A 25,346-nucleotide genomic window follows, 5' to 3' on the forward strand; every position below is an offset into this window, starting at 1 on the left:
TGTAGGGACCACTCAGGTCCATCCTGAGGAACTGTGTGCTGAGCTCCTGTCCCTTGCTTATTATACACAGAAAAAATATGTGAAACATGCCTGATCTTTGAGAATCTCATTTTCCACCCAAGCCCTGCTCTGTGTGCCCAGGAGGATGAGCATGGACATTTACCTGAGGCTTGTGGCTGGCTTTCGTACAGATTGGGGTCAGATAGCTCCAAGCTGGCTCTGCTGCTCAGGGATGGGGATTGCCCCAGACAAGCAGGTATGAGGGTTGTGTGAGCTCCCAAAGGCAGGGAAGGAGCTGGGCGAAAGGAAGCAGCCATGGAGCAGTCAGCACTGACTGGGATGGTGAGAAAACTCTCCATGTGCCTGGGGCTCAGCAGCACAGTGCCAGCACGCTGGAAGGGCAGGAGTATTTCCCCGGAGTCCCAGGAGTTTTGCTCCAGCCAGGCTGTCGGCTGTGGCCATTGTGGCAACTTGGAGATGCCCACTGGGGGTTTTGGGCTGGGTCAGGGTAGGGGGTTGTTTCCCGACTGTGATGGCCAAGGCTGTGCCAGCTCATGCTGGAGACACCACTTCCCTGCCCGTCACAGCATGTCCTGGGATTTGTGGTTACGTCCTCAGAGCTGTTTGATCCGCTCAAATCACAGCTGATCAAAGGGGCAGTTTACGAGAACAAAACACTGGGTGACTTCCTCCAGTGGTGCCAGAGGCAGCCCTTTGGAAGTGAGATACAAGAAAATAAGACATTTTTTAACTACTCAGTGTCTTGGCTCCTCAGAATAGCAGCTTCTGTGGGACAGCCCTGCTGCATGGCCCAGGCAAGATCCCAGTGAGGAAAGTTTTATAAAAATATAAATGAGATATGAATATTCTGATAGATGACTTGATTTCTCTTCTACACACACACATTTAATAAACTGTGAATTCCTATATTTCAGGCTTGTGAGCCAGCTTGACTGCTGTAGTAAGTCAGAAGTGAAAGCCCTCAATTGCTCATCTACTGAATAAGTGCAGAGCAAAAGTCCAATGGGCCCATCAGATATGGGGTTTGCACATCAGCTGGGAGAGGAAAATGGCAGGAAAGTGGTAGCCAGCCATGAGAACCCCATTCCCTCTATTTCAATGAATGCTTTGCTTTTTAACATAGGACAATGCTCTCAGGCACATGGTGGGATTCTTGAGGTTTTCCTGTGCAGTCTTGGACTTGGTGATTCTTGTGGGTGACTTCCAACTCAGGGTATTGTCTGACTTTATGATTTAATTATCTTTGCTTGGTCAGCAGAAGAAAGAGCTGGGTAGTGATGGCTGTCCTGCAGCAATAAGCATGCAGGGGTGACCACACATTGCCATCCTGCCTGAGACACTGAGAGTGCCAACAGGTGGGAAGAAGCTTGTCCCAGGTAGGTGCTGTCAGGCTGGATCTTGGCTGTAGACTCCCCTGTGGTCCCTGTGCCAGGTGACCTTCCAAAGTTTCCTGATTCTCTTTTTGACCTGTCCAGTGAACTGGGAGGTTTGCTGATAACAGAAATTGCGTTATCATTTCTGGAAGCTGAAGCTCTGGGATGGTTACACCAACCCTGATGGTCAGGAGTAAATGGAATAAATGGGCTTTTCAGTGGAATTGTGTAGGAGTGGCTACGACTCCCAAGGCTGGTCAGGTAGAGCTTAGGGACCTTTCTGTGCTGGTCTGTGTGTTACCAGAACGTTGAAGGCTGAAAACTTAATTTCTTGTTGCATGGGAGTGGGAGGAGATGGGCAGAGAGTGGAAAGTCATCCAGTGGTGGGAAGCATTAAAGAGGGCTGGGCAGAGGGGTGCTCCCCACCCACCCTCCATGCTCTGGAAAAAGCCTGCTCCCCAGGTAGAGGAGGAAACTGGCGGTGATGATGTGCTCCGGATGTCACTGTGCAATCAGGGAGGCTATTTAGAGGTCACTAATTGATTAGGGCAGCCACAGCAGGAGGAAATTACTTCCAGGAGAGACAGAAAACCATGCTGACCAGCCAGCTTTGGAGAGGTCTCAGGGAGAGCAGAAAGTCCTGAAACAATCAAAACACTTTGGAAAGAGGCATTTCTCTGCCATGATGCTTGACTTGGGATATGGCCTGGAGAGAAGCCCACCTGCCTGTGCTGGTTTTGGGGACCCTGGGTATGGCAGAGCTGTTGGTCTGGGAAGCCCCTGGAGATGCTGGTGGCTGTACTTGGTGCTGGGGCATGAGATGGAGCTTTTGGCAATCTGTGTAGGCATCCCTCAAGAGACTTATTATCTCTCCTGAGTTCCATTTAAGAGACTTTGTCCCCAGGAGGGCTCTCAGGATTAATTAATTAAAAGCTGATAAGTAGAATGGATACCAGCTCAGAGGATGCCTTAAATGCCGGTTGATGTCCACCCAGCCAGGATGTTTTTTTGCTTTGACTCCTCGGGACACATAGATTCCCTCCAGTCAGAGGCTGACCTCACAGTTAGCCATTGCTCAAGCCAGAGCATCTGAAATGTAGCTTTTCCTTACAGCCTGGAGGATGCCAAGCTAATCTCAAGAATAAACCTGGGCACTGTCCTGTGCTGTGACAAGGGGAAGAGCATGTTTCCTGGAGGTGCTGAAGTGACATCCCAGCCTGCAGGGGTGAGTAGTGGGGAGCTGGTCCTGCATGCTGGGACTGCCAGAGGCGAGTGTGCTGAGCTGGTGAGAGCTGCAGGAATGCACTGTCTCCGAGTCTGCTCGTTTGGAAATGGTGCTCTTTTCAACGGTTCTGTTATCAGATGGAGCATTTCCTTCATCAGTGTTAATATCCATGTAGTGAAACAATGAAAGGGCTTCCTATCAGTTCCAAATAGGACGTGAAAAGCTCTCAGCGTTAAGAGTAGAGGATGCTGGAATAGGGCAATGGGAAACGCCTGAGTCACTGAAATGCCTCTTTGATTCCATGAGGCTGATACGTTCAAAAGGGAAGAAGAAAAAAATAAAAAGAGAGAGAGCAGAGCTAGTTAATGATCTGCGGGACAGAGAACAGGAAGGGGCAGCAATTGCAGCGTGGGCTCTGCAGAGGGGAGTCACAGGGGGATGTCTGGCAAAGGCTTTGGAAAGTGGAGAGTGCAGCAGGGAACTGAGCACAGTGAGCTGCCTAGTTTGTTTTCAGAAAGGGGGAAGGCATGATGGAGAAATCCTTTCCCAGCCTAACGCTGTAGCCCTTATCCTGCTGCCACTTGGCCAGTGTATGCCAGCTCAATGTGGGAACAATGAACTGCAAAACAAACTTTTAAATCACTGTGATTTAATGATGCCCAAAGCACTGCAGATTTGGAGTAGGGGAAGGGAAATACTGCTTTGCAAAGCACCCAAGGCCACGAGCCCACTGCTCAGAGGATCTGACACTTTCTATCATCTGTTGTCCCAACTGGGGGACATGCACAGCTGCTTGTGCCAGAGCTGTGCCTGCAGGCAGGAGGGAGGGATTTGCTGAGGTTGGGTAGCACCTGCTATCTTGGGGCAGAAGGAGCAGGATATCCCGAGCCCACAGAAATCCCTGGCCTGGAGTAGGGCAGGCAGCCAGGGCAACACACTTTCTGCTCTTTGCTGCAACTGAAGGTCTCTCTGCCTGTCTCCACTGGCCAGGTGTAAATCTCAAGGCCACCAAACAAGCACAGGGGCTGTGATCTGTGCCAGGTCAGAAGCTGCGGGCAGTTTTTTTGTTGTTACAGGAAGAGCTGCAAATATTTTAAACATAACCTGTTTTCTCTCTCTGTTTTGCAAACCAGCCCCAGTTGCCTGCAGGCAAACAGCCCACTGGGCATAATGGCAACTGCCTCACTCTTCTCCCAGGGGAAATTCCTCAGTGGAATAAGTTGGAAACTGTGAAGTGGAGGAGGTCAGACTTGCTCCTTCATGGTGGTAAGAACCCTTGGCCATCAAAGAGCAAACCACACAGAAGCAGGTTTCTCCCCACTCTGAGAAGCACCATGGTGGGCTGTATCCAAGGCTGCTCCCTGTGTGGGGTGATGGAGCAGTGCACACCCTAAATCATTCCTCTCCTGGCTGCATGGCCACAGGTGGGATGTGTAGAGGTGTGCAGGAGTCCCTCAGAGCCTAATTTTCAGGGCTGTGTCCTACCCCCCATCGTGGCTTGCCCAGGAGACTCCCCTGTCTCCCTGCTTCCCTCACTCCATGGGGCACCCAGTCCCAGGGAGACCCATCTCTGGGTGATGTGCAGCACACGCCATCCCAGCACAGCTCCCACTTCACACAGGACAGGGCTGCCCTTTGTGAAGAGCAAGAGGGGAGGCGATGAAAAGCCGGGGGGAGACGCGCAGAGGCTGGAGGGAGCGCAGCGCCGGGGCGGGGGTTGCTGAGGAAGGCTCACACACAAAGGGCCGTCCTGTCTTCACACCTGCAGGGCGGCAGGGCGCTGACAGGGACAGTGACACCGCTGACAGCGGCTCGTCGCTGGCAGGCAGCGGCGAGGCGCTTCGGATAAAGGCAAGCGGCGCGGTGACAGGAGACAGGGGCTTGGCTGCAGAGGGGAAGGCAGCTGTTGTGGGCATGGCTGGGGACAGGGACGGGTGGAGGTCGGGCAGTTGTCTCTCCTCCTCTGTGTCTGCATGTTCAAGCCTGGGCAGTAATTTGATGCGAATCTAGAGCCATGCTGTGCCCTCGGCTTTCTGTGCCATTTACACCCAGGACTGCAGGGTGGGGCTGGGCTTCTCTGAGAACCAGTTCAGGTGGGTGCTCAGCGATGTTTTGTCCCCACCACACAGGGGTGAGTTTCAGCATGGAGTTGTGGTGGGCACCCATCACCATAGGGGGATAAGGCCCAGCTACCAGCCCTTTCCTTGCAGCGTACACCAAACCTCACCACTTCTAACCCCAAAATACCAGAGTGGCCCAGCACTGTGTCTTGCTCCCCAGGATCTGCGGATCTGGTGCTGCAGGATTGCTTCCTCTCACTGGGGCCAACATCTCTTGGGTCCTGCTCCCCTCTGCCTATTGTCACCGGTGTGGGGACGCCTGTGATCCCTTCTCACACATTCCCCCGTGCGTGGGGCTGAGCAGAGGTCAGGGGTGCTGGAGAAGGAGGGTCCTTGCGTTACAGAGCAGGCTGTAGATGTGAACATCTTTCGTGTGCCTTTGAAAAGCTTGGCGTCCCGGCTGCTTTGGGGACAGCCGGGCCGGGGCTGATCCTCGGGAGCGCCAGGCAGCCGGGAAAAGCGGGCGGATGGTGCCCTCCGGCGGCCCCGGGGCCGGGCTCGCCGCCAGCCCGGAGCGCAGCCGCTGCCGGGGACCCCCCAGGCTCTGGGCCAGCGAATTGAGATGTCCCTTCTGTTCTTTCAGTCTCTAGGGATGCTTTCCCTCCTCTGGTCTTTGCTTTTCCCTGGCTCCCCGTTGCTGTCCCTCAGCCCGGGGAGATGCTGTGCGAGCATCAAGCCGTGGGGCCAGACCCCTCCCTGGAGAGGAGCCGTGGGGTCCCTGCAGCCCCAGCCTCTGAATCGCCCCCAGGATCCCGAGCCTGGCCGGCTCCCACTCAAGGGGTGGTAACTGACCCTTGTCTTTATGTTCAGGAAATCTGGGAACGATCTGTCCTGGGTGGGCAGTGAAGGGGCTGTAAAGGGATGGGGTGACTCTGAGAAGAGCCTGGTGGGATGGACACCCCAGCGTGGGCTCTGTTTGGTGTTTGGGTGTCCCCATTGTGGCTGCTAGCACACCCAGCTTGGGCCCTGAGTGGACCCAGAGTGTCTCTTTCCTGTCCCAGCTGGAAAGGGCTGGGTCCCTGACAGTTTTCCTGTTTGGGTTACACCCCACTGTTCCCCAGCAGCCTGTCCCTCACAGGGTGGGTGGGGAGGGCAGCTCCCCTCCTGCTGGCACCAGTGCCGTTCCCCAGACCTCCTGCAGGAGGAATGGAGGAATATTTGGGCTGGGCAAATTAGCCCCTTCTGAGGTCTGAGCAGCCCCAGAGCCCCTTGTGAGGCTTCCTGAGCCACTGGCCCTTGGGTCTCTGGGGAAGGCACATCCCAGTGGTGGCTTGGAGGCACCTTTCCCCTCCAGCTGGATTTGCTGCAGCAGGGGAAGGGGGTGGGGGGTGATGGGTGCCCAGAGCCCCCTCCAACAGGCTCTGCTGGCTCAGCCACGTGCTCGCACCAGGCCAGCGGTGACAGATGTCTCCTGGAGCTGTCACAGGACGACAACAGAGGACGGAGGCTCCCAGCCCTGCCCCACAGATGGGCTGAGGCAGGGCCACCTTCAAAGCAAAGCGTGCATTTTCCCCAGCCTGCTGGGATTACAAAGTTAAGGGCTGGCATTGTTTTCCCAGTTTCAGAGGGGGTGGATACCAGGCAGGATTAGTCTGGCAAAGCTTCCCAATGTGCTCAAAGGGGCACAATAGGACCTTGAAGAGAAGAAGCTGCACTGATGACGGACAGAGGAGCGTCTCTCAGCAGCCTTTGCCTCCTGACGCAGGCGGGATGTGCTCAGAGCAGGTGCTGCTGCTTTGTGGCTCTGTCTCTGCCAGGACACCCTTCCCGTGTGCCCCAGGACCCCCCAGCACCACTGGTGCTGTGGGCAGGCAAACAGGGCACAGGCCTCTCTGCAAGGGAGAGAGGAGAGGTGAGGGGGTGGTGATCTGAGTACCTCTCTGCTGCTGACAGTCCTGGTCACCCCTGCAAGCCCCTGGAGGTCTGTGCTGCCCACCACTCACTGCAGACAGGGGTGAGCCCTGTGCCCTGGCAATGTCTGTTCACAGAGGATGAAGCTGCCTGTATTGTGGGCCAGATGTTTGCTTTTCCATTTCTTGGTTTTATAAATTATATTTGGGTCAAGAGGAACTAAATTCACTGTTGGACTGGGGGACTCTGACAATACCTTGGAGCAGGGGGAGCCCACTGTGGCAACCAGCTTTTTCCCAGAGCATCTGTGCAACACAAGGCCATCACTGCCATCTGGGGGCTCTGGAGAGCCCCGAGATGATGGGACATGTGTGGAGACATCAGGAGAGCCTGGGAAGAGGGGCAACATGCAGGTAAACAGCTAATGTGTGCACAGGGGTTCTTTCTTTTTTTCTTAATCATTTGCAATCAGGAGTAATTAGAAATAAAACCTGGAGAGCTATGAAACCCCTGTCTTCCTGAGTTGTTGCTCCCCAGGGCTTTCCTGCCCAGAGACCCACATCAGCACTGCAAGGGCTGCTCTGTGCTTAGTGCAGTTGTGGAAAGCATGGTCACAAGGGTACTGGCAGCCTATGCAGGCAGCCAGCACTGAGGTACCACCTTCTGCCTGAAAATGGGTCCTCTGTGGGCATGGGTAGGGGGCTAGGTCTCCTCAGGGGGCTGGGGGCAGGGGTCAGGCGGATTGGATGCAGCTCCAGGAGCGGGGCTGTAGGGAGGGTATTACACGCAGGGTGTTGTTTCTCTGTGGTGACTGGTGACATCCTGAGCAGGCACTGGGCAGAGGGGAACCTGTGTCCCCAGGCTGCTCTCCTGCTCTGTGAAGGCCCTTTTGTGCTTGCCCCATGATGCTCCTTCTTACGGGATTTTTGTTGACGTCTCAGTAACCAGAAACCAAATCTAACTGAGTAGAAACATGTACCTGAACAGATCTGCAGAGGTCAGCAAAGCAGTGCCAGGGGCATTTACTGCAGCACAAGGAGCTGCTCTCTCAGTCAGCTGCAGTGATTGCCTGGGCTCCTTGCTGAAACCACAGCCTGGCAGCACCAGCTTTTGTTTGTCTGTGATAACTTATTAGCTCTGATAACTCGTTAAGTGGCAGGGAACTTGAGCATGTGCCATCACCTGCCTGGCCCAGCTCTGCCAGCATGGGCTTGGCACCATCCTGCTCTGCAACAGCCTGTGCCTGCTGAAGGCAGGTGCCACGGGTGCACCCAAGCTTCCACCACAGAGCCTCTGCCATGCTCACAGCCTGCCACATGCTGGGGCACTGCAAACCAGGCTGAGAACCAAAGAAGCTCAACACATCTCAGGCTCCCTATCTACCTAGCCTCAGGATGACTGGCCTGGAGCAGAGACACCAGCCTGGGGCTGGGCTCTCTTTGGGGTGGCTGCAGGGGACCTTGCTGTCAGCATGGTCTCATGGAGCAGCCAGAGCATCCGTTAGGCTGCATGGGGCTGACATGCCGTGTTTGTGAAACCCGCCACGCTTGCGGTTGACCAGAGCGCTGAAATAAGCCCGTCCGGAATTGGTGCACTGCTCTGTATCCTGATGTGGTGAGCAGCTCCGACTGGTGAGGGTGGGGGCAGCCCCACTGGGGTGACTGGTGGCAGTGGGACTGCAGGAGCTTGGCAGCACCAGCATGAGGACCACACGCAGGGCCCCGCCGGCGCCCGGAAAGCTCAGCCAGGCACTAACGGAACTGTGATAAAAATGAATGTGACCAGGACAGCAGTGCAGGGGAGATTAATGTCAGATTGTCAGAGGGGAGGAAACTGAGGCAGACAGCACTCAAACAGATACTGGAGCACATTTTGGGGGGGCAAAGGGGGTAGATGCTGCTTTTCTCAGCATTGCTGCATCTGCAGATCTGCATCCCCCCCCTACGGCCTTTGAGGAGAGAGGAAGGGACAAAAGGTTTACCTGAAGTGTGTCTACCACCCTTGTCAGCCCTGTCCTGCAAATCCTCCCACCTCTGCAGGCAGGGGACCTGCCCCTCTGTACCAGCCTGAACAGGAACATCAGCATTGCTTGCTGCCTGAGACCTTGATGTACATCTCTTGTGGGTCCCTGCCCAGGCCGGGTTTGCTCTGCTGCCTATCAGCAAAGCTTTGACTGTGATGGGAGCACTCTCTGCTGCAAGAAGGTGCTTGTCCGTGGCTGTGTTAGAAGCAAAGCTCCCCTCCTCACTGGTATCAGCTGCTCCGGCTTTGCCTGGTTGTTCGCTATCTCCCCCACTGCCTGGTCCCGGTATCACCACAGCTTCTTGAGGACCCCACAGCTTCCACCCATGCAGCTACAACAGCCCCCAGAGGCCTCCTTTGCTCCATCACCTTTGGTGCACTGCTTTTCCCTCTGCCCTCCTTGCTGCTCTGCCTGATGACATGTTCTTTCCCTCCTGAATGAGGCACTCCATGTCCTTACCTAGCCTCCAGTGTCTCACCTTTCCTCCCTATTCCCATCTGTGCCCTGGGCACTTGGTATGTGTCTCCCAAAAAGTATCCAAGCCCCTTAACCACTGCCCGTGGCACCACGCCAAACAAAAAGTCTCGCTGGATTAAATCAGAGAAAAACAACCCTAAATCAAGACTGTAAATAAGTAGTTACAGGAGCTGGGGTCCAGTAGGGCTATGTCCACCCTATTCACAGCCCTATCTCCCTCCCTCATCCTTCCTATTTCTGCCCTGCATCCCTCTCTGCATGCCTAGTCTGGGGCTCAGCTCCGTGCCCGGCTAAGCCAGCAAAACCCCTCGAAACGCAGGGGAGCCAGGTTGTCCCTTTGTCCCCGCGGCGGGCGAAGCGTGGGCCTGCAGGGACCCCTGGTGGCAGCCGGGAGCCGGGGGACCTTCGCGGGCAGCCCTGCATCCCACGGAGCTGGAGAGCGCCTGCATCCTGGGGGCGGCCACGCTGGAATCTCAGAGCAAGGAGGGGGCTCCTACCTACAGCATCCCCCGAGCAGCCGCAGCTCCTGCTTTTCTGCCAGAAGAAAAAGAAGGGGAACCAAGGACTTTTTTCTCCCCTGGGCTGGATGAAGAGTCAGGAAGAGGCACTTTCCATCTCAGTATCTTTCTAGTCGGGTTTCCTTCTTCCCTCCTCGCAGGTCTGCAGGGGAGTGGGTGGAGGGGCCGGCTGCAAGCACATGCTCCTGTGCCGGCCGAGCTATTGTGAAGGTGTTGCTTGCTCCCGGCTGAGAGGCTGGAGGTGGGCAGTGCCAGAGTGGGAGCTGACAGTCCTGGGCACAGACAGCAGGGGTGAGTGACAAAATCTTCTTCCATAACCACTCAAGGGTAAATCACGTAGGAGCAAGGGTGCAGTGCCTGTCTGGGCTGCCTTGTTCCCTCACTACATGCATTGGGTATCCAGGGATGCTGAATACCTGTGATGAAAATTGAAGTCCACTTGGAAGTCATCAGTAAAGTGTAAGGATAACAAATTTGGGCACTATCCTCCAATGGAACTGTTGCCAGTTCATAAAGCTGCCATGTGAAGGCACCCCGTGGCACAGTAACTGGTGTCCCAAAGGTAGCAAAAGCTGCTGCCTGTTGTAATTCTCTGGCATGGGAATGTGCCAAGGTGGAGCTTACACCCAGTCTTGTGGGCAGAGCTGACCTAGGACCCTGCATGGGCCGCACAAGCAAAGGCAGGGGGCACTGCGGGCGCAGGAACCAGCAGGGGTGGGGTGAGAAGGGAGGGCAGGCAGGGTGCAAGCCCAGCTCACTGTCCCTGGGATGGGCATCCTCCTGCGTTCCTGGCTCCTGCAGCTGCTGCCCGTGCTCTGTACCCATCACTCACAGAGCTGGTGCTGTTCACAGGGTACTCTCGGACTGTTGGCTGGAATAAAGCCAGGAGGTTTTTGGATCCACCTACTGGAGAGCTGCAGCCTCATTCAGAAGTGAGTGTCTTCATTTATCTGGATTATGAGGAATCCTCCAACCCCTGTAGTTTTGTCCCATGAGCTCTTTTTCAAACAAGCCAGGTGTTATGTATGCCAAACAGCACCCCCTGATATGAAGGACCAATCCATCAAGGACACTCAGCCAGGAATCTCACTCTGATGCTCTGGTTGTCTTATTTCTTTTCAGCATTAGCACCTCAGTAATTCACCTGCCCAGAACCGGTACTCACTTGATCCTCTATTCCTCAGCTCACACCTTGTCCCACATCATGTGGATATGCTCTTTTACTACCAGCTTCTCTAAATCCTCCTCATCATCCCTCTGGGAATGCCTTGTATAATCTTCCTGCGTGCCAAAGAGGCACAAGAGACACCACATGAGAAGTGTGCTGGTGTGCACACTGAGCAGCAGAGGAGTGTGGTTTTGGCTGCCTGAGACCCTGAGCAGCTGGATCTGGCTGAGGACACCATCCTGCCTTTTAGTGACAGCAGCCCCAGGGGCTGGCCCTGAGCTCCTCACTGTCATTTCCTTCACCAGTCCCTATTTCTCTTTGCACAGCAGGTTTACCAAAAGAGGTGCCAAGCATCACCATCACCTTCCCCATGCCTCTTCAGAACCACTGCCATTGTGATGCTGCTCTGTGGGCAATGAGCATGAAAATTTCACCATGGGAGAGTATTTGGTAAGCCAGCATCTCTGGACTTCGGTCCAAGCCCAGCAAGCCCTGCACCACTCCAGTCAGGACCAGTTCAAGAGTCAGAAGGCAAGAAGTACCCATGATATTTTTGCTTCTGTAGCTGACTGAGAGCAAAATGTCCTAATGATAAGCTCCAGGCAGAGCCTCAAACAGCAACCCAGTAGCCTTGTACAGTCAGGAACTGTGAAGGATTGGGGGAGACCACCAGGATGTGTCTCCAGCAGCTGGATGTGGCAGGGTGTGGTGGTCAGAGGCACAATGACATGGAGGCAACCAGCAGGGTCTTCATGCCTGAGCCAACATCTCCCCTCGGTGGGGAGGGACCCAACACAATGTGCAGTGTGGCTCCTGCTGTAGCTCTGAGCTCACAGCTTCTCTGCTCTCCACCTCCGCGCTCTACGAGGTGTTGGGGGCAGCTCCTCTCTTTGAGTGTCCCATGATGTGCTGAGCTGAGAGATGTGAGATACTCTCACATCACTCTTTACTGGGGTCGGCTTTCTCCAGCCTGCGCTGTCAGGCTGAGGCAGCTGCATCCCTGCTGGCCAAGCGATGCTCTGCACCTCACGGCTGTGCCTCGTGAGCCACTGCCATGCTCAGCCCTCCCATGTGTCCCCATGGGAGAAGGATGCTCTCCATCTTTTCTGGAGCCCCTGGCACAGCAGAGGCTTCAGGATGGGCACTACAGAGAGCCACACAAGTGACACAATTGGAGGATATCCCCTGACATCAGAGCCATCCAAGCTGGGTCTGCCATGGCAGGCAAGGCCCACACTGACCCTGTGGTGCTCCTCCAGCTTCAGTGTGCATGGCTGCTGTCCTTGAGAGGAGGACAAAACTCAACAGTGCAAGTTGGAGCCCTGCACAAGATGGCAGTGGGGCTGGGCAGGAAGGATGGGGGTCCCAGCGAGCCCACCATGTCCCCAGTGGGGTGGGCTGCCTTGGCTGTGCCTCAAGACCCTGGAGCAGCCCCAGAGGAGCTCCCTGTGCCTTGAGGACGTTTCCTGTTTGCTGCCCGTGCTGAAGCATCGGCCCTTCAACCGCCACCAGTCCTCTGCTTCCGGCAGGGGCTCCCGCCCGGAGCCCCCCTGCATTATCAGCTCACCAGATGCCTTTTTCAGGATACTGTGGTAAAACTGTGCCGGGCAGGCGCTGTCATTTGGGGTTTTCTCTCATGTCAGCTTTGAAGACAAATTGGACGAGGAGGAGCAAGAAGGGGGGAAAAGAAAAAATAATAAATCTAAGCAAAAAAAAAAAAAAAAAAAAGAAAGAACGATGCTCGCCGTCATCCTAGGCCAGAGCTGGCCCATGTACCAGCGTGGCAATGGGTCCCCCAAGCGGTGTGGCCAGCAGTGGCCAGGGACAGGGCAGGCAGGGGTATCCAGTATGACAGTGCCACTCCCCTGGCACTGTCGGCCTCTAGTGGCAGTGGAGGCAGTGAGGTGTCATTGCAGCGCCCTGGGCCTCGCAGGCCCCACCAGCACCACGGGGATCTTCTCCCATCCCTCCGTGCACTGCTGCCCACTGGGACATGGTCCTCGTCCCAGTGCTGCTGCCTGGTAAGACACAGTCCCCCTCTGGGACACAGCCCACCTTGCAATGGTGAGGGAGCAGGTGCTGGGAAAGAGGGTATGAGATATCCCTTACCTTTTGGCCAGAAGCAGCTCAAACTGACCAAACCAGTCTCTGGGCCTCTGGTCCAAAGCCACCAGATGGTGCTGAGCAGCTGACAGACTGGGTAGACTGGGACCCAGGCAGCATTATTGGGGATGGAGGAAAATGGTGAAACAGGAGATAGGAAGTCTGTCTTTCCATTTGTGGAGCCTGGCAGGGAATGTTCACCAGGTCTGCCATGGGGATGGGGTACCCAAGGTTGTGGGCCCCACTGCAGGAATGGTCCATGGACAGATGAAGGGGACAAACCATGGATGCTGGTGACCCTGAGGACTTGCCAAAACCTCCTGTGCTGGTGCAGGGTGTGCACAGGTGTGATGAGGGTCAGCTCCTTGAAGCTGTAATGCAGCAGGCAGCATTAAAGCATGACTGCTTGCATGGTACTGGATGTGCTCCAGCTCTGCTTCCTGCTGAAGTGGCAGGGTCAGGTCAGCTGGAAGAGATAAAACAGGTGTGCTTTTGTACGTGCTCCCCCAAGGTGTACAGAGATGTGGCAGCCCCAGAGTCAACCACAGACCTGCAGGATTTACTCTGAATTAAGCCCAGTGATTTTCTTTTGTTGGATGAAAAATAAATAAAATGTGGTTGGTCCTTGCAGAGCAGAGGGGAGGTGTCAGTATGGGGAGGGGAGAAAGGGTCCATGGTATGGAAATAGTACCGGGCTATCCCCACCCACAGAGGATGGATGAGGGGCTGGCTAGGGCCACAAGCTGTGAGTGGGAGTTACCAGGCACTTAATATAAAACCTGATTTTTTTCCAGCCTTTGAGTCTGAGCATTCACTGGAGGATGGGTTGGACCTCCTGGGCTGATCTTCAGTTCTAGATTTTCCCTTGGAAGACTGTAACAAGAAGTTAAAGAGGGAGAAGCTGTTCTCTGGCTGCCCGGGACCCCCAGGAGAAGTTGTGGGTATCACTTTGGTGAGCAGGGGAGGTGTGGGAAGGTGGTGGGAGCAGTGAGATGTCTGTGCAAGGCAGGTGGCTGTGCTGTGCTGGGATCTGAAATCATGGCTGCTCGCTTTCACCGGCAAATCTTGCATTTGTGTGGTTTCCTTTTCCTTCTGCTCCGTACGCTTTTTTTTCTTCCCTCTTCATTTTGTTTCTTTTGCTGCAGAGGCAAATTTCAGCCTTTTCAACCTTTTGGCTCCAAACTCTGCACAAGAATAAAACTAAACACGAACTCCCAGAAGGGCTCAGCTTTAATTACATGTGAGATGTTAATCTGCTGGAGGGTCTCAAGTGCTCCTATATTTGAGCCTTTCCTTCCGCTGTTCTGAAATCCCCCTGGCAGATGCCACCCAACTCCTAACAACCTCCCCAGGCTATTTTCTCTGAGCAAGATCACAAGTGAACTTTCTAGCTCGGAAAAGCTTCTGTGAAGAGCAGCAGAGACAGTCCTTCAGCAGCTCCCACCTCTCTCTTGAAGGCCTGGCTATTTTTGAAGGCAGCAGGAAAATGGAAATGGTCCTCTCCACCAGCTTGAGATTCCCCCTGCCTACAGGTCTCAGGTTTGATGGCCACAAGTGTGGGTAAAAGGAAGAGGAGCCCTTGTGCCTGGATTCCTTGGTGGCAGTGCCTACATCCCCTGCCCAGTGTTGGCTGTGATGCTTTGGGAACCTGTTGGCTCCAGTTCCTCACACTTGATGACCTGCCAAGCCTGGAAGAAATAGAGGATATCCTTGCAAAGCAGCAGCTGGAGTTCAGGGAGATCCCAAAGCCAGACAAAAATGGTGCCAGCAAGGCCAGCCCTGGCCAGGGACCTGCTGGAGTGGCCCAAGTGGAAGAAGCCAGCATGGTGACAGTGGCTGGAGGAATAAAGCAAGCCCCACCTGAGCCACATGGATGAGAAACTGAGCTCCATGATGGCTTCATTTGGCTGCCCTACAGTAGTTCCTTCCTGTCCTCAGTGGGCACCTTGGGTCACGCATTTGGCAAGGAGCATTACCTGGACATGTCACAGAGTCTGAGCAGGGAGATAATTTGAAAACCTTCTTGGATGTATTTACAGTTTGTAAACCCCAACCATGGGAGAGAGATTTTGAAGCCAGATCCCCTAGAGCCCTCAGAGGTGATGAAGAAGACAGCAGATAAACATGTGGCCACCTTCCTGACCTAATAACCCTCAGCCCTTCCCCCCCCCCACCCCATGGACTGGAAGCTGTTCCTTTTAAATTTGGCAGAGACAAACACCTACAGCCCTAAATGGTCCATTTGCTGCATCAGGTGTTGCTGCTCTGCCTCTCCCCTGGCTCCTGCAGATCCTAAGCTCTCAGTAGGTGCTGTGGTTTTTCCTTTTTGTCTCATTTATTCACAGTAGTAAATTTGCAGGAATCCAGAAATGGCTCAGGTTTCTAGGTTGCTCTGCTGCTGTGTGTTTGTCAAAAGGTTCCCTGATGTATGTGCTGCTGCAGGAGCGGCACTGGGGCAGAAGGGGCTCAAGGGAGCAGTGTGGGAGGCACATCCCCCCAGGGAGGGCGGCAGAAAGGAGCTGTGTGGAGAGCAGTGAGGCATCGCTTCAGCACCAGCTGTTTTATTCTTGGCCTCAGGAACTGGAGCAGCTCTCCTTGGGGACCAGAGGCCTTTCTAGCTGGGGCTGCCTGCATTCATCCTATTTTTAGCTGCTGTCTTTGCAGATGTGGTTTCCATTAACAAGCAGTATCTGAAGCTGCCCAGTAGTTTTGTGGGCTGAGGTGTATGCTGATTGATGAGATCCCTTTGGGGTAGAAAGACAGACACTGTCAACCCCACAGGCCTGTGTAACAGGCACCACAAGCTCCACTGTACCCTCAGAGGTCTGAGCTGCGGCTCCAGACAGGCAGAAGTGGTATCTTCTAAAGGGTGGCAGTGCTTTTCCTCTGCTGGGGGAATGGAAAGTTAAGGGTACCTTTGGGATTACCAGTTTGATCCCTCTTCTCATCCTCTGGACCTGCCTGCTTTGGCTGGGGGCAACAGGCAGCCCTCACCTGGCTTTGGATGAACCTGGTACTCCCTGAGTGTGGTGTGTGCTCTGGTTCAATGGATTAATGACAATTTATTTAATTTTAGCTATTTGCAGCTGGTCAGGCACGACTCGCTGTCCCAGGGTGCCCCATAGCACCTGCACAGGGAGCAGATAGGCAGGGATTTAGGTTTGCTCCCTCTGCTGCCAGGTGAGGTTTGTGGGCATGGGACAGAGTTGGCACCTGGTGACAATGTGGTGGGTGCCTGGGCTCAGGCCTGCTGCAAAACACTCCTGACTAACAAACCACTTTGGAAGCTGTGTGGTCTGGTGCAGAGGGCTTTCCAACTAACTGCATCCTCTGTACAAGGAAAAAAGTATCCCAGGAGAGGATAAAGACAACTTTTATCTTGAATAAAAGGGGCTAGTATGGAGCAGAGACAAGTGTGTCTGTGACAGATCTGGGCTATGTAGGTCCAGGACAGGGGGACAGCAGTGCAGGTAGCCTGGCAAAGGGCTGGAAAGTGTCCTGCTGCTTGTGCATATCCAAGCACAGGGCTTGCAGGCAGCGCTGAGCCATAGGGGCTATATTTGCCTCAAGCCAGTGTGCCACACAGGGTGCCAATGCAGGTACTGTGGCAACCCTTCACTCCTCAGCACAACCACATTTGGCACTAGTCTCCCCATGAGCTACTGCTCTGTGGGGCAGCCATGTGCTTTGCCTGGTCTACAGGCAATCTCCAGACTCTCTGCGGAGTCTGCTTCCCACAGGGAACTGCAGGTGCCCAGTGGAGAAGGCTACACACCACTTACCACCCTTGCCCTGCACAAACAGCCACTCAGGGGCAGCTGCCACCACCTGCTGTTCAGGGCAAACAGACACACAGCCCCTTCTGCCCTTCTGTTTTTTCCTGTATGAGGATCTCTAAACAACTATGCCAGGCAAAGGCAGTAGGGGAGAACCATATTGCTGTCCCTACAGCCACATCTGGGGTATTCAACAGTAAATCAAGGCAAAGATACACAGGAAAAAAATCTAAGGAGACTGATATTAGCAGGTGATAGCATACATCCGCCAAGGTATCTAAGTGTGAGTAAGGACCTACATGGGCAGCACAAGCGATGCAGGGATTTTTATCACATGCAGCACACAGTAAGAGGATGGCAGGAGGGGTTCTGTTGTTTTCCCCCTGTAAGGGTGTAGGTGCATGCACTGGGGAACAAGGGCTTGGCCTTCTCCCCTGTCTGGGTCAGGGCTATGTGAGGTGGCAGAGCTCTGACTTCAGAGCACACAGGAGGCAGGAGTGGTCAGGGCTGAACTCTGTTCCACAGGGAACTGCACTGCCTGGCCATGGGCAGGATGGGGCCACCCAACCCCTCCACCTCCCCCCAGCCTGGCACAACATGTAGATGCACGGCAGTGACTGTTTTATTTCAAAGTAGAACAAAGGTATCTTTTATTCTTTCCAGAGCTGAGACATTCAGCTTTACCATAAACGTGCCTGTGCTCCGACTGGCTCCTTGTGTGCGTTTACTCAGAACACATCTACACAGGGCAAACCAAAAGCAGGAGATGTTTCATAACTTGGCTGAGTCTCACCTCTGGTAAAGAAATCCCATTACCCAGCCAAACACGATGGCTCGGTTCCTTGCGCAGCATGTGCTGCCGAGCAGACAGGCTCTATAGAAAAATCTAAAAACAAAATGCACTTTCAGACATTCCACATCAACCTTTCCCCTAATTTTGCTGGGAATGAGTTTTGGCTCGAAGTGTATCACTCTCATCTCCCTTCGTACCTCTGCAGTTGCTAAAGCAGAGTTACAGCGCATCAAGGATGTTGTCGATTTTGGAGACCAGGTCCTGGCGCTTGTTGGAATGCATCTTCTCGTTCTCGATGTACGTGTCCTTCTTGAGCTTGCCTGCCACCAGCCGCTCCGCCTCTACCGACGACTTCAGCACCAGCTCCTTTACTTGGCCATCCAGCTTCTGAATCTCACTTACCTGGTAGGGTGACAAACCCAGGGAGCATTAGAGGAGACAAAACAGAACAAAACAATCCCTACAGTGAAGCTGGAATAGAAGAGATGGCAGATGATAGCACTGACTTCATCTTTTGCTAAGTAGAAATATCTCCGATCCCTCAATGTTGCTTCCTGAACCATCACATTATGAGGAATATTCCATAAATGGCTAACTAAGGAGTGCAGATAAAAGAGCCTCCAAGGACCCAGGAGCCATACTAGCAAGAGACTGTTAAAGAGTATTTAATGATGGATTTTAAAGGCTTCAAGCTAAATCACAGCTCTGGCAGCTGGAAGCTGTATCCCTACAGTTAATGGTGTGTGAGTGGTAGGTCTGCAATGACAGAGCTACTCGTTGAGTTAAATAACAGATTAACCAGGTGGCTATTGGCTAAATGGACCTTAGAGACTAAAGTGTCCTTCACTTGGGGTTAAGTGTTTTTTTCAGGCAAGTGTTAAAATACATTGAAGGAAAGGACAGTGGGTGTGTGCTCACTGTGCCACGGTTTTCAACGTGGTAGAGCAAAACACCCCCAGAGGAGCATCATGTTACCAAAATTCTGTCAGCACCAAATGTAAATGTGCAAGAAAATAAGAGATGAGGGAGAAGATTTTGGGTCGACTGGTGTGAGTAGTAGAGTCAGAACTGTTAATTTGTTGATAGTTTCCATTTTTTGCTGAAGTGTCTGTCACTGCCATGAGCTCAATGAGAAGCATCAGGATTGTTTTACAAAAACATTAACCTGTACAAATGCAGCTGGTTCAAGGGCTGGTTAAGAAACAGCACAAGCAGCTGTTTACCAGCAACACTTACATGGCTGCATAACTGAGATTACTGCAAAAATAACAGTTTTCACACACCCTTGCAGAGATCAAGCCATTTTCAGATGAAAAAACCCAACATAGACTTGCTGCAGAAACCCCCAATTAAAACTCCTGCAGAATACTTGACAGAGCCAAGAACAGAAGAGCATATAAAATAAATTTTAATTTCTTACTTTATCACATAAGTCAGAGCCTTCTGTCTTCAGTTTAGACTGCAGAGAGGCTATTTCATTTGTCAGGGCCTTGTGCTCCATCTCCAAAGACTTTTTGCCACTGTTCAGGGTGGAGATGTCCCGCGACTGCTTGTATTTATTCACTGCTTCATCAAAGTGACGGTACAGCCCAAGCCTCTTGTTCACCAGAGTAAGCACCTGCTCTGTGATGCAGGCAACCTTCATCCTGGCTTCAGCAGCTGGATCCTGCAAGAGGACAGCAGGGAAGATCAAAGCAGTTGTATCTTTGACCTGCATCAAGCCATGCCTGCAATCTGACACAGGGCTGTTATAAAAACTGTTCCCTCTCCAATTAAGTCAACTGACAGTAATTAGGTGAATGGTGCAAGTGCTGATTAGGGGAAGCACCTTCCAGCACTCAGTCCAGCCCAACAAATAGTTTAACAGTGAGAACACTGCAGAGGAAGAACTGCAGACATCCCTTCTTCTCAGGGGGACTCCTTTTTATGCAGCAAGCAAAACTCTAGTTAGCTTTATGACACCAGATCAGCCCTACAGGAGTACCAGTGCTCAGGTTGAACAAAACCAGAATTTCAAACAATCAGTAAATATTAGAATGGCAGGAATGTTCAGCAAGAATTACTGGCATAAAAAATCAACAAAATCTGCTTACATTCCCACAGGGCTCTTCATCATACAGACCTTGGTGATGGAGAAATCCAGCCTGACATAGACGATCACAGTGAAGAACAAGATGTAAAAGGCTCCGACTACCAAGAGAGGCTCTTGCAGCATCAGGATTTTGTTGAAGGTGTAATGAACCTACAAGAGAAGTTCCAAACACTAAGCAGTGCTCCATGTTACTGCAGGGTTTACTCCTCTCCTCAGGCAGCAGCAGAACCACCCGAGCAGTCCAGTAAGTGTTTATTTCTTAGGTGTTTTGACCGAGCTGCTGAATTCAGAGGAGGCACAACTGCTCAGAGGCCACACTCACCACGATGTCCTGGATGTGCTGCTCCACCAGGTTGCTCTTGTGTGCCACAATAACGGGACGTCCAAAAGTGTCCAGATATGTGTAGTGAAGCTCGTCCGAGGCACGATTGATTTCATAGGGGCTGTCCACATGGATATTCCTGTGGATAAAACCAGACAGTCCCATATGACTCTATGGTGTTTGAGATGATGTAACCCAAGACTTGTCTGGGCAATTGTAGCCTCTAGCACAAGGTAAATTATGGAGTTTAAACAATGCTCTCTCTACAAGGAAGGAAAGCTGTGTTCCAAGATCTCCTCCATATGCACAGTCATGGTTTTGATTCACTGTCCTCAGGCCATTAGAGCAGACTGGAGAAGTGCCACCAACACAGCACTGTCTGCAGTAACAAGCCAGAAGGAATCACACTTACTTGGCTCCTTCTGGCAGGACAATCTTGACAGTCAGAGAGTCTGTAACTTGCTCATCAAACACGTGGTCAACAAACCTCATCTTCAAGGCATACTGATCACCTGAAAGTGCAGAGCAGAGAGTGGTTACAGTTCCTCAGAGAAAAAGGGACAGCCCTGAAACTCAGCTTCCACTTGAGGCAGGAGCAGAATTTGCATGGATAATTGTGCAGCAGGGGGCACTAGCTCACTCAGATATATTTTAACCAGATGTCTACAAAAACCTGAAGGAAGCACAAAAAAGGTGGATTTGCATATTCTAGAAAAAATAGCTGGCAACTGTTGTTGCTAAGGTCCTGTGTACCACAGCTTTCAATTCTTTTCTGTACAGCAACTGCCTCTAAACACACAGGAGGATGTTTTTGTATGCCCTTCCCCCTCAGGCACCCACCAAGATTGTAGAGGTATTCATAGCTTGGCAGGTTATAGCCAATGATGTAATGGGTTTTCCAGCCCCCAAAAAGCGGGAATCGGGGACGGATCTCCATCTCCACAGAGTCATCCAGGACAAGAAGGTGGCTGGTGGAGATGTTCCCAATTTCATCTCTGTAATAGACGTCCTGAGCAGCAGCTGGGAGAATGGTCTGTATGGAGAGAAGCAGCAGTGAGTGCATCAGAGGGGAGTTATTTGCACTGAAACTGGCAAAACCAATAAAGGCTGGTAAGCATTGAGAAACTGTGCTCCCACGTGAGACATGACAAAATGGCCATTCAGTTGCACTGAGTGGTAAAATTGTGCTATTATAAGCAATCCCACAAGTGGCTGCCAGCACTAAAATCACTTGGCCTCCAAATGAATGTGCTTTCTCCAGCCGAGTTTCAAACTCCCCAGACAGCAAGGGATCATCATGCTCACCAGGACAGCAATTCCCTTTTCACTCCAACTTGCTGCCCTAGCTGACTGGGCTTGCTAGCTTTACACTCAGCAAAATGAGATTTCTGTTTGGCAGCACCACCCTAGAGAATTACAACAATCAATCCTGGAGACTACAAGCAGTGAGAAAGGTTTTGGTTCAGATGAGAACACATAATACTTTATACATCTGGCTAGCAGAGCCACAGCTTTAATTCTTGTTGAGTGCTTTGTGAGCAAGGAATGAATGGGTGAGTTTCCAATTAATACTGTTCAACATGATGAGGATATGACAGAGAGACAACTCTGAAAATAAGGGGGTGGGGACAGAATGAACGGTCCTTGGACAGTGGAAAACCCAAAGCAGAAATCTCAATATAGAGGTAAGGGATTTAGAGGGTCCCTGTGATTGGAGGGGTGGGAGTGTGGAGAAACACTACATGCCCCAGTACATGCAGTCTACTGGACCAGCAAATGCAATAGAGTGTATAACCCCTAATGCTGCTTCCAAAAGCTATTCCTATCCAGCAGAAGCTTTCTCTGGAAATAGACCAGAGTTTTAATATTCCCATATTAATGGGGTATGGTTATCAAATAAAAGGCAAAGGACAACCACAAGATTTTTTTTGTCTGGGGATCTAAGAAGAGGGGAAGTCACTGTTATAAAAATACATGTGCAAAATGTCAACCTTAAAAGACTTGACAGAAGAGATTCCACTGTCTGGCTGTCTCTGGTAGTCGTATCTGGAGAAAGGCCCTTTCAGCACTGCTCCTGTGTGCTTTAAATCAACCGTCTCTTCAACCGCAATGTTACCCCAGTGAGACACCTCAATGACTCGTGTCATGCTGGTGATGGTCAGGAAGGGACTGTTATTTTCATAGTGCACCTTCAGAGTGTCCTAACGAGGGAAAAAAGATTAACTGTCAGAGCTAAAGTAAGTAGCAAGCTCCCCTCACAATGATCCACTACACGTGCCACAGAGAACCGTCCCTAGCAGATGCACGTGTTCCTGGCACACAGTTTAACTCACAGCTGTGATTTCTGCATGAAAGCCTCTGCTTCCCACTCTCCAGCCTCTGAGACACATCTTCCATGTCTGGAAGATGCTCTCTGCAGAGCCACAAACCCTTTGCACAGAAGTTTACCTGGCTGTATGGAGGGATGTCCTTGAAGGGGCCATATTCAATCGTGTCCTCAGTGCGGGAAGGGTTGCCCAGCTTGGTGTAACTCTCCACATTCCTGGAGGCCAATTTGACACGGGTTGTTTGAGTCTTGGTGACGTACGGTGAGTAAAAATAGTGATTTCCTTCAAAGACCACAAACTGCTTCTCACTTTGGGTGATGTGGGTGGGATAGGGCTGCAAGACGTGTGTGAAAACCATTTCAACAGAGACACGGACCTTGGCTCCTGGGGCCAAAGGAGATGGCAGCTTTACTGAGAAGAACTTCCCACTGGAAGGGAGAAGAACAGGTAAGTTACGTGGGATCTCCCTTGAGAGAGTATTCCGATCCACCCACTGCAACATCCCTTGCAGACAGGCGACCATGTATCACGTGTGTAATGTGTGATTTGGGCAGGTATTTTACTTGCTCCTCCAAGACATAGAGATGTCTTGTCCCAGCAGGTATGATGTGTGATTACTGTGCTGGGGAAGCAGCACAGGCTGAACTGTGTCCAGGCACAGTTACAGTCTTTGCTTCACAAAAAAACACCTAGTTCCCTTTTGGGAAGAGGAATGGTGACATACCCCTCCCTAATCCTGCATTTATAAAGCTTCAGCAAGAGTTTTTTTCCATTCTTCTCCAGATGACAGGAATGATCTGCATCAAAGGAACCATGGGCACAAGTTCAGAAGACAAATCACAAACATCTTAAGCACTTGTACCCACAAAGTCTGTTCATTCTCAGATTTTTGCCCACAGGATCTGAAATTAAGGAATGGCCAGAATGGGAACAAGATTTTGGACTGAGGTTCTACAGAATGGATTGAGACTCCACCGAATCTGTAAGGATTTGGACTGGACAGACTAAGGTGATGCCAGAAGCAAACATACTTTGTCATGCCTGGTGGCCCAAGGGCAGGATCATCATTTGAGACATCCAGCCATGTCAGAAGCCAAGGTCTACCCTGGCAACTTAACTCCACAGCTACTGTACTCTTCAAACCCACCTGCACTGTGCTTTTGAGTCACTTTACAGGCACCACTCACCTCTCAGCTCTCATGGCTCAGAAAACACCTGCCTGCAGCACCTACATAATATTCCAAGCTTGGCAGTACAGAGCCTGATACAAACAGCAGCATCCTCTCTCCTGGCAGCAGGAAGAGCCTGCACTGGGCCACAGTACCCAGCACTCTGTGGCACTCTACACACTGCCACAGGGCACTAAACTCTCTGTAGTCACCACTGCCAACTGTCTGAGAGCTCAGAATGGAGTAATGCATAAGAGCATGACCAAATACTTCTCTCACCTGGTGTCCCAGGGGGCCAGAGCACTACTCAAGGCACTGAGTACAAGAGACTGAGCACAACTGAGGAAGAAAACACTCGTGATATCTAGGTGCGTGGAACTGGGGGGTTCTCTGCTTCACTGTGAGGACAATTATGAACTCCCCATGCACAACACTAGGCATTCGCCTTAGAGGGTGATACTCACCTTCTGCCCTTAACTTTGGTCTCTTTAACTTCCAAGGCGTTCTCCTCCTCTTCCTCACCTTTCACCTGCTCCCAAACAACATACGGCATCAGTGTGCTGTGTGTTCCCATGTTCCCTCAGCCTGGTTCCCAAGCTGGCACAGTCACCGTAAGTTGCACAAATGAGAATATTGATTAAATGCTTTTGTGATTTCCCTTGTGACTGGGGAGTGAGCAGGCCACAAGCAATACGGCTTCACCTGTCAAGGTATACTAGAGAACTCTGTATATAGATATACTATAGAACACTGCATGTACCTCTCTCTGCTGTATTTAGAGTTTATCTAAAGTGACAGTACTTCTGGGGCTAGGACAGAAGTATTACCGTACTGCTCCTCCGCCCCTCCTGTGGGTAAGGGCCGGGCCCCCCGTCCGTGGGGCTGCCTGGGGCTGCCAGCCCTGCTCCGTCCGTGCTGGCGGCGACCCCCGTCCAGCCGTGACGGTGTGAATCGCCCCCCTCATCGCCTCCCACCTCCGCCCTCACCCCGCGACACACACCCCCCGTTCCCGGCCGGCTGCGGGATCCGGGAGCGGCGCTGAGGGCCCGGCAGTGCCGACGTGTCCCTTCGGGCGCGGGGCCGGGCAGCGCCCGCGGCTTCCCCGGGCGCGGCGCTCGGTGCCCGCTCCCCGCGCTCACCTGCACGCCCAGGTGGGCCAGGCGGGGCTCCAGCCCGGGCTCCAGCGCCAGCAGGAAGGTGGAGGCGGCCGCGCCGCCCGGCGCATTGGCGAGGCTGAGCTCAGCCGAGATCTTGGCCAGGTGCGTGCTGAGGTCCAGCGAGCGCCGCACCTCCTCCAGCACTAGATTGGCGCCGGCCCCGGCGGCCGCCAGGCAGAGGAGCAGCAGGCGGCACAGCAGCCCCGCCATGGCCGGCACACCGCGCGGGGAGGGTACAAGATGGCGGCGCCCGCGCTGTACGGGCACGGCACAAGATGGCGGCGCCCGGTGGGGGAGGAGGCGCGCGATGGCGGCGCCCACCGGCGCTGGAGGTCCGGCCCCGCTCCTCCCCGCCTTCCGCGGTGCCTGAGGAGAGAAGCTGGGCGGGCTCTTCCAGAGCCCCGGGGGTGGTTTCGGCTTCGCCCAGTTCCGGCGCTTCCCGGCGCCCGGCGCTATCGGCGAGCTTGGGTGTGCTGGGCCCCTGCCCTTGCTGAGCTCCCAGGCCTGGGCAGGCCTCGGGGCCGGTCAAGCGTTGCTTGTTTGGGATTTCTCTCTTCTTTTTCTGCCCGAAAAGGAGCGGGGAAACAACTATAACAAATATTGCAGGTTTCTCAGGGCTTTCAGGTGCTCCTCAGCCACCTGTCCTGCCACGGCACAAAGCAGCTCTGTCTCTCCGTGGTTTTAGCAGTGGCCGGTTCCTGCCAGGGCTTTCCAGGGGCCCGAGGTGTCCGTGCTGGTGGAAGAGTTGGGCACAGGATGGTGTCGGTGTGGATGGCACTGGGATGTAGCACCGGGCACTGCAAAGGGATGGACTTCGGTGCTTTTGATTAT

General features: G+C 52.9%; 1 protein-coding gene across 2 annotated transcripts; it reads right to left on the reverse strand.

Moving 5' to 3' along the window:
- Positions 1–17,259: 17,259 nt before the first annotated feature.
- Positions 17,260–24,818, reverse strand: RPN1 (ribophorin I). 2 transcript variants are annotated; one of them, XM_053989435.1, is made up of 11 exons: positions 24,498–24,818; positions 23,823–23,887; positions 22,311–22,617; positions 21,854–22,063; positions 20,703–20,895; positions 20,275–20,374; positions 19,863–20,001; positions 19,571–19,690; positions 18,869–19,114; positions 17,646–17,850; positions 17,260–17,541 (listed from the first exon to the last, which is right to left on the reverse strand). In XM_053989435.1, the coding sequence occupies exons 1-10, from the start codon at positions 24,723–24,725 to the stop codon at positions 17,668–17,670; spliced, it is 1,791 nt and encodes a 596-aa protein (XP_053845410.1). In that variant the 5' UTR covers positions 24,726–24,818; the 3' UTR covers positions 17,260–17,541; positions 17,646–17,667. The 2 variants fall into 2 exon arrangements, with proteins under 2 accessions (XP_053845410.1, XP_053845409.1); XM_053989434.1 differs by having other exon boundaries at positions 17,260–17,850; positions 24,498–24,817.
- Positions 24,819–25,346: the final 528 nt, after the last annotated feature.

This window comes from Vidua macroura, chromosome 13, assembly GCF_024509145.1.
Source record: "Vidua macroura isolate BioBank_ID:100142 chromosome 13, ASM2450914v1, whole genome shotgun sequence".
In the NCBI taxonomy this organism is placed as follows: Eukaryota; Metazoa; Chordata; class Aves; order Passeriformes; family Viduidae; genus Vidua; species Vidua macroura.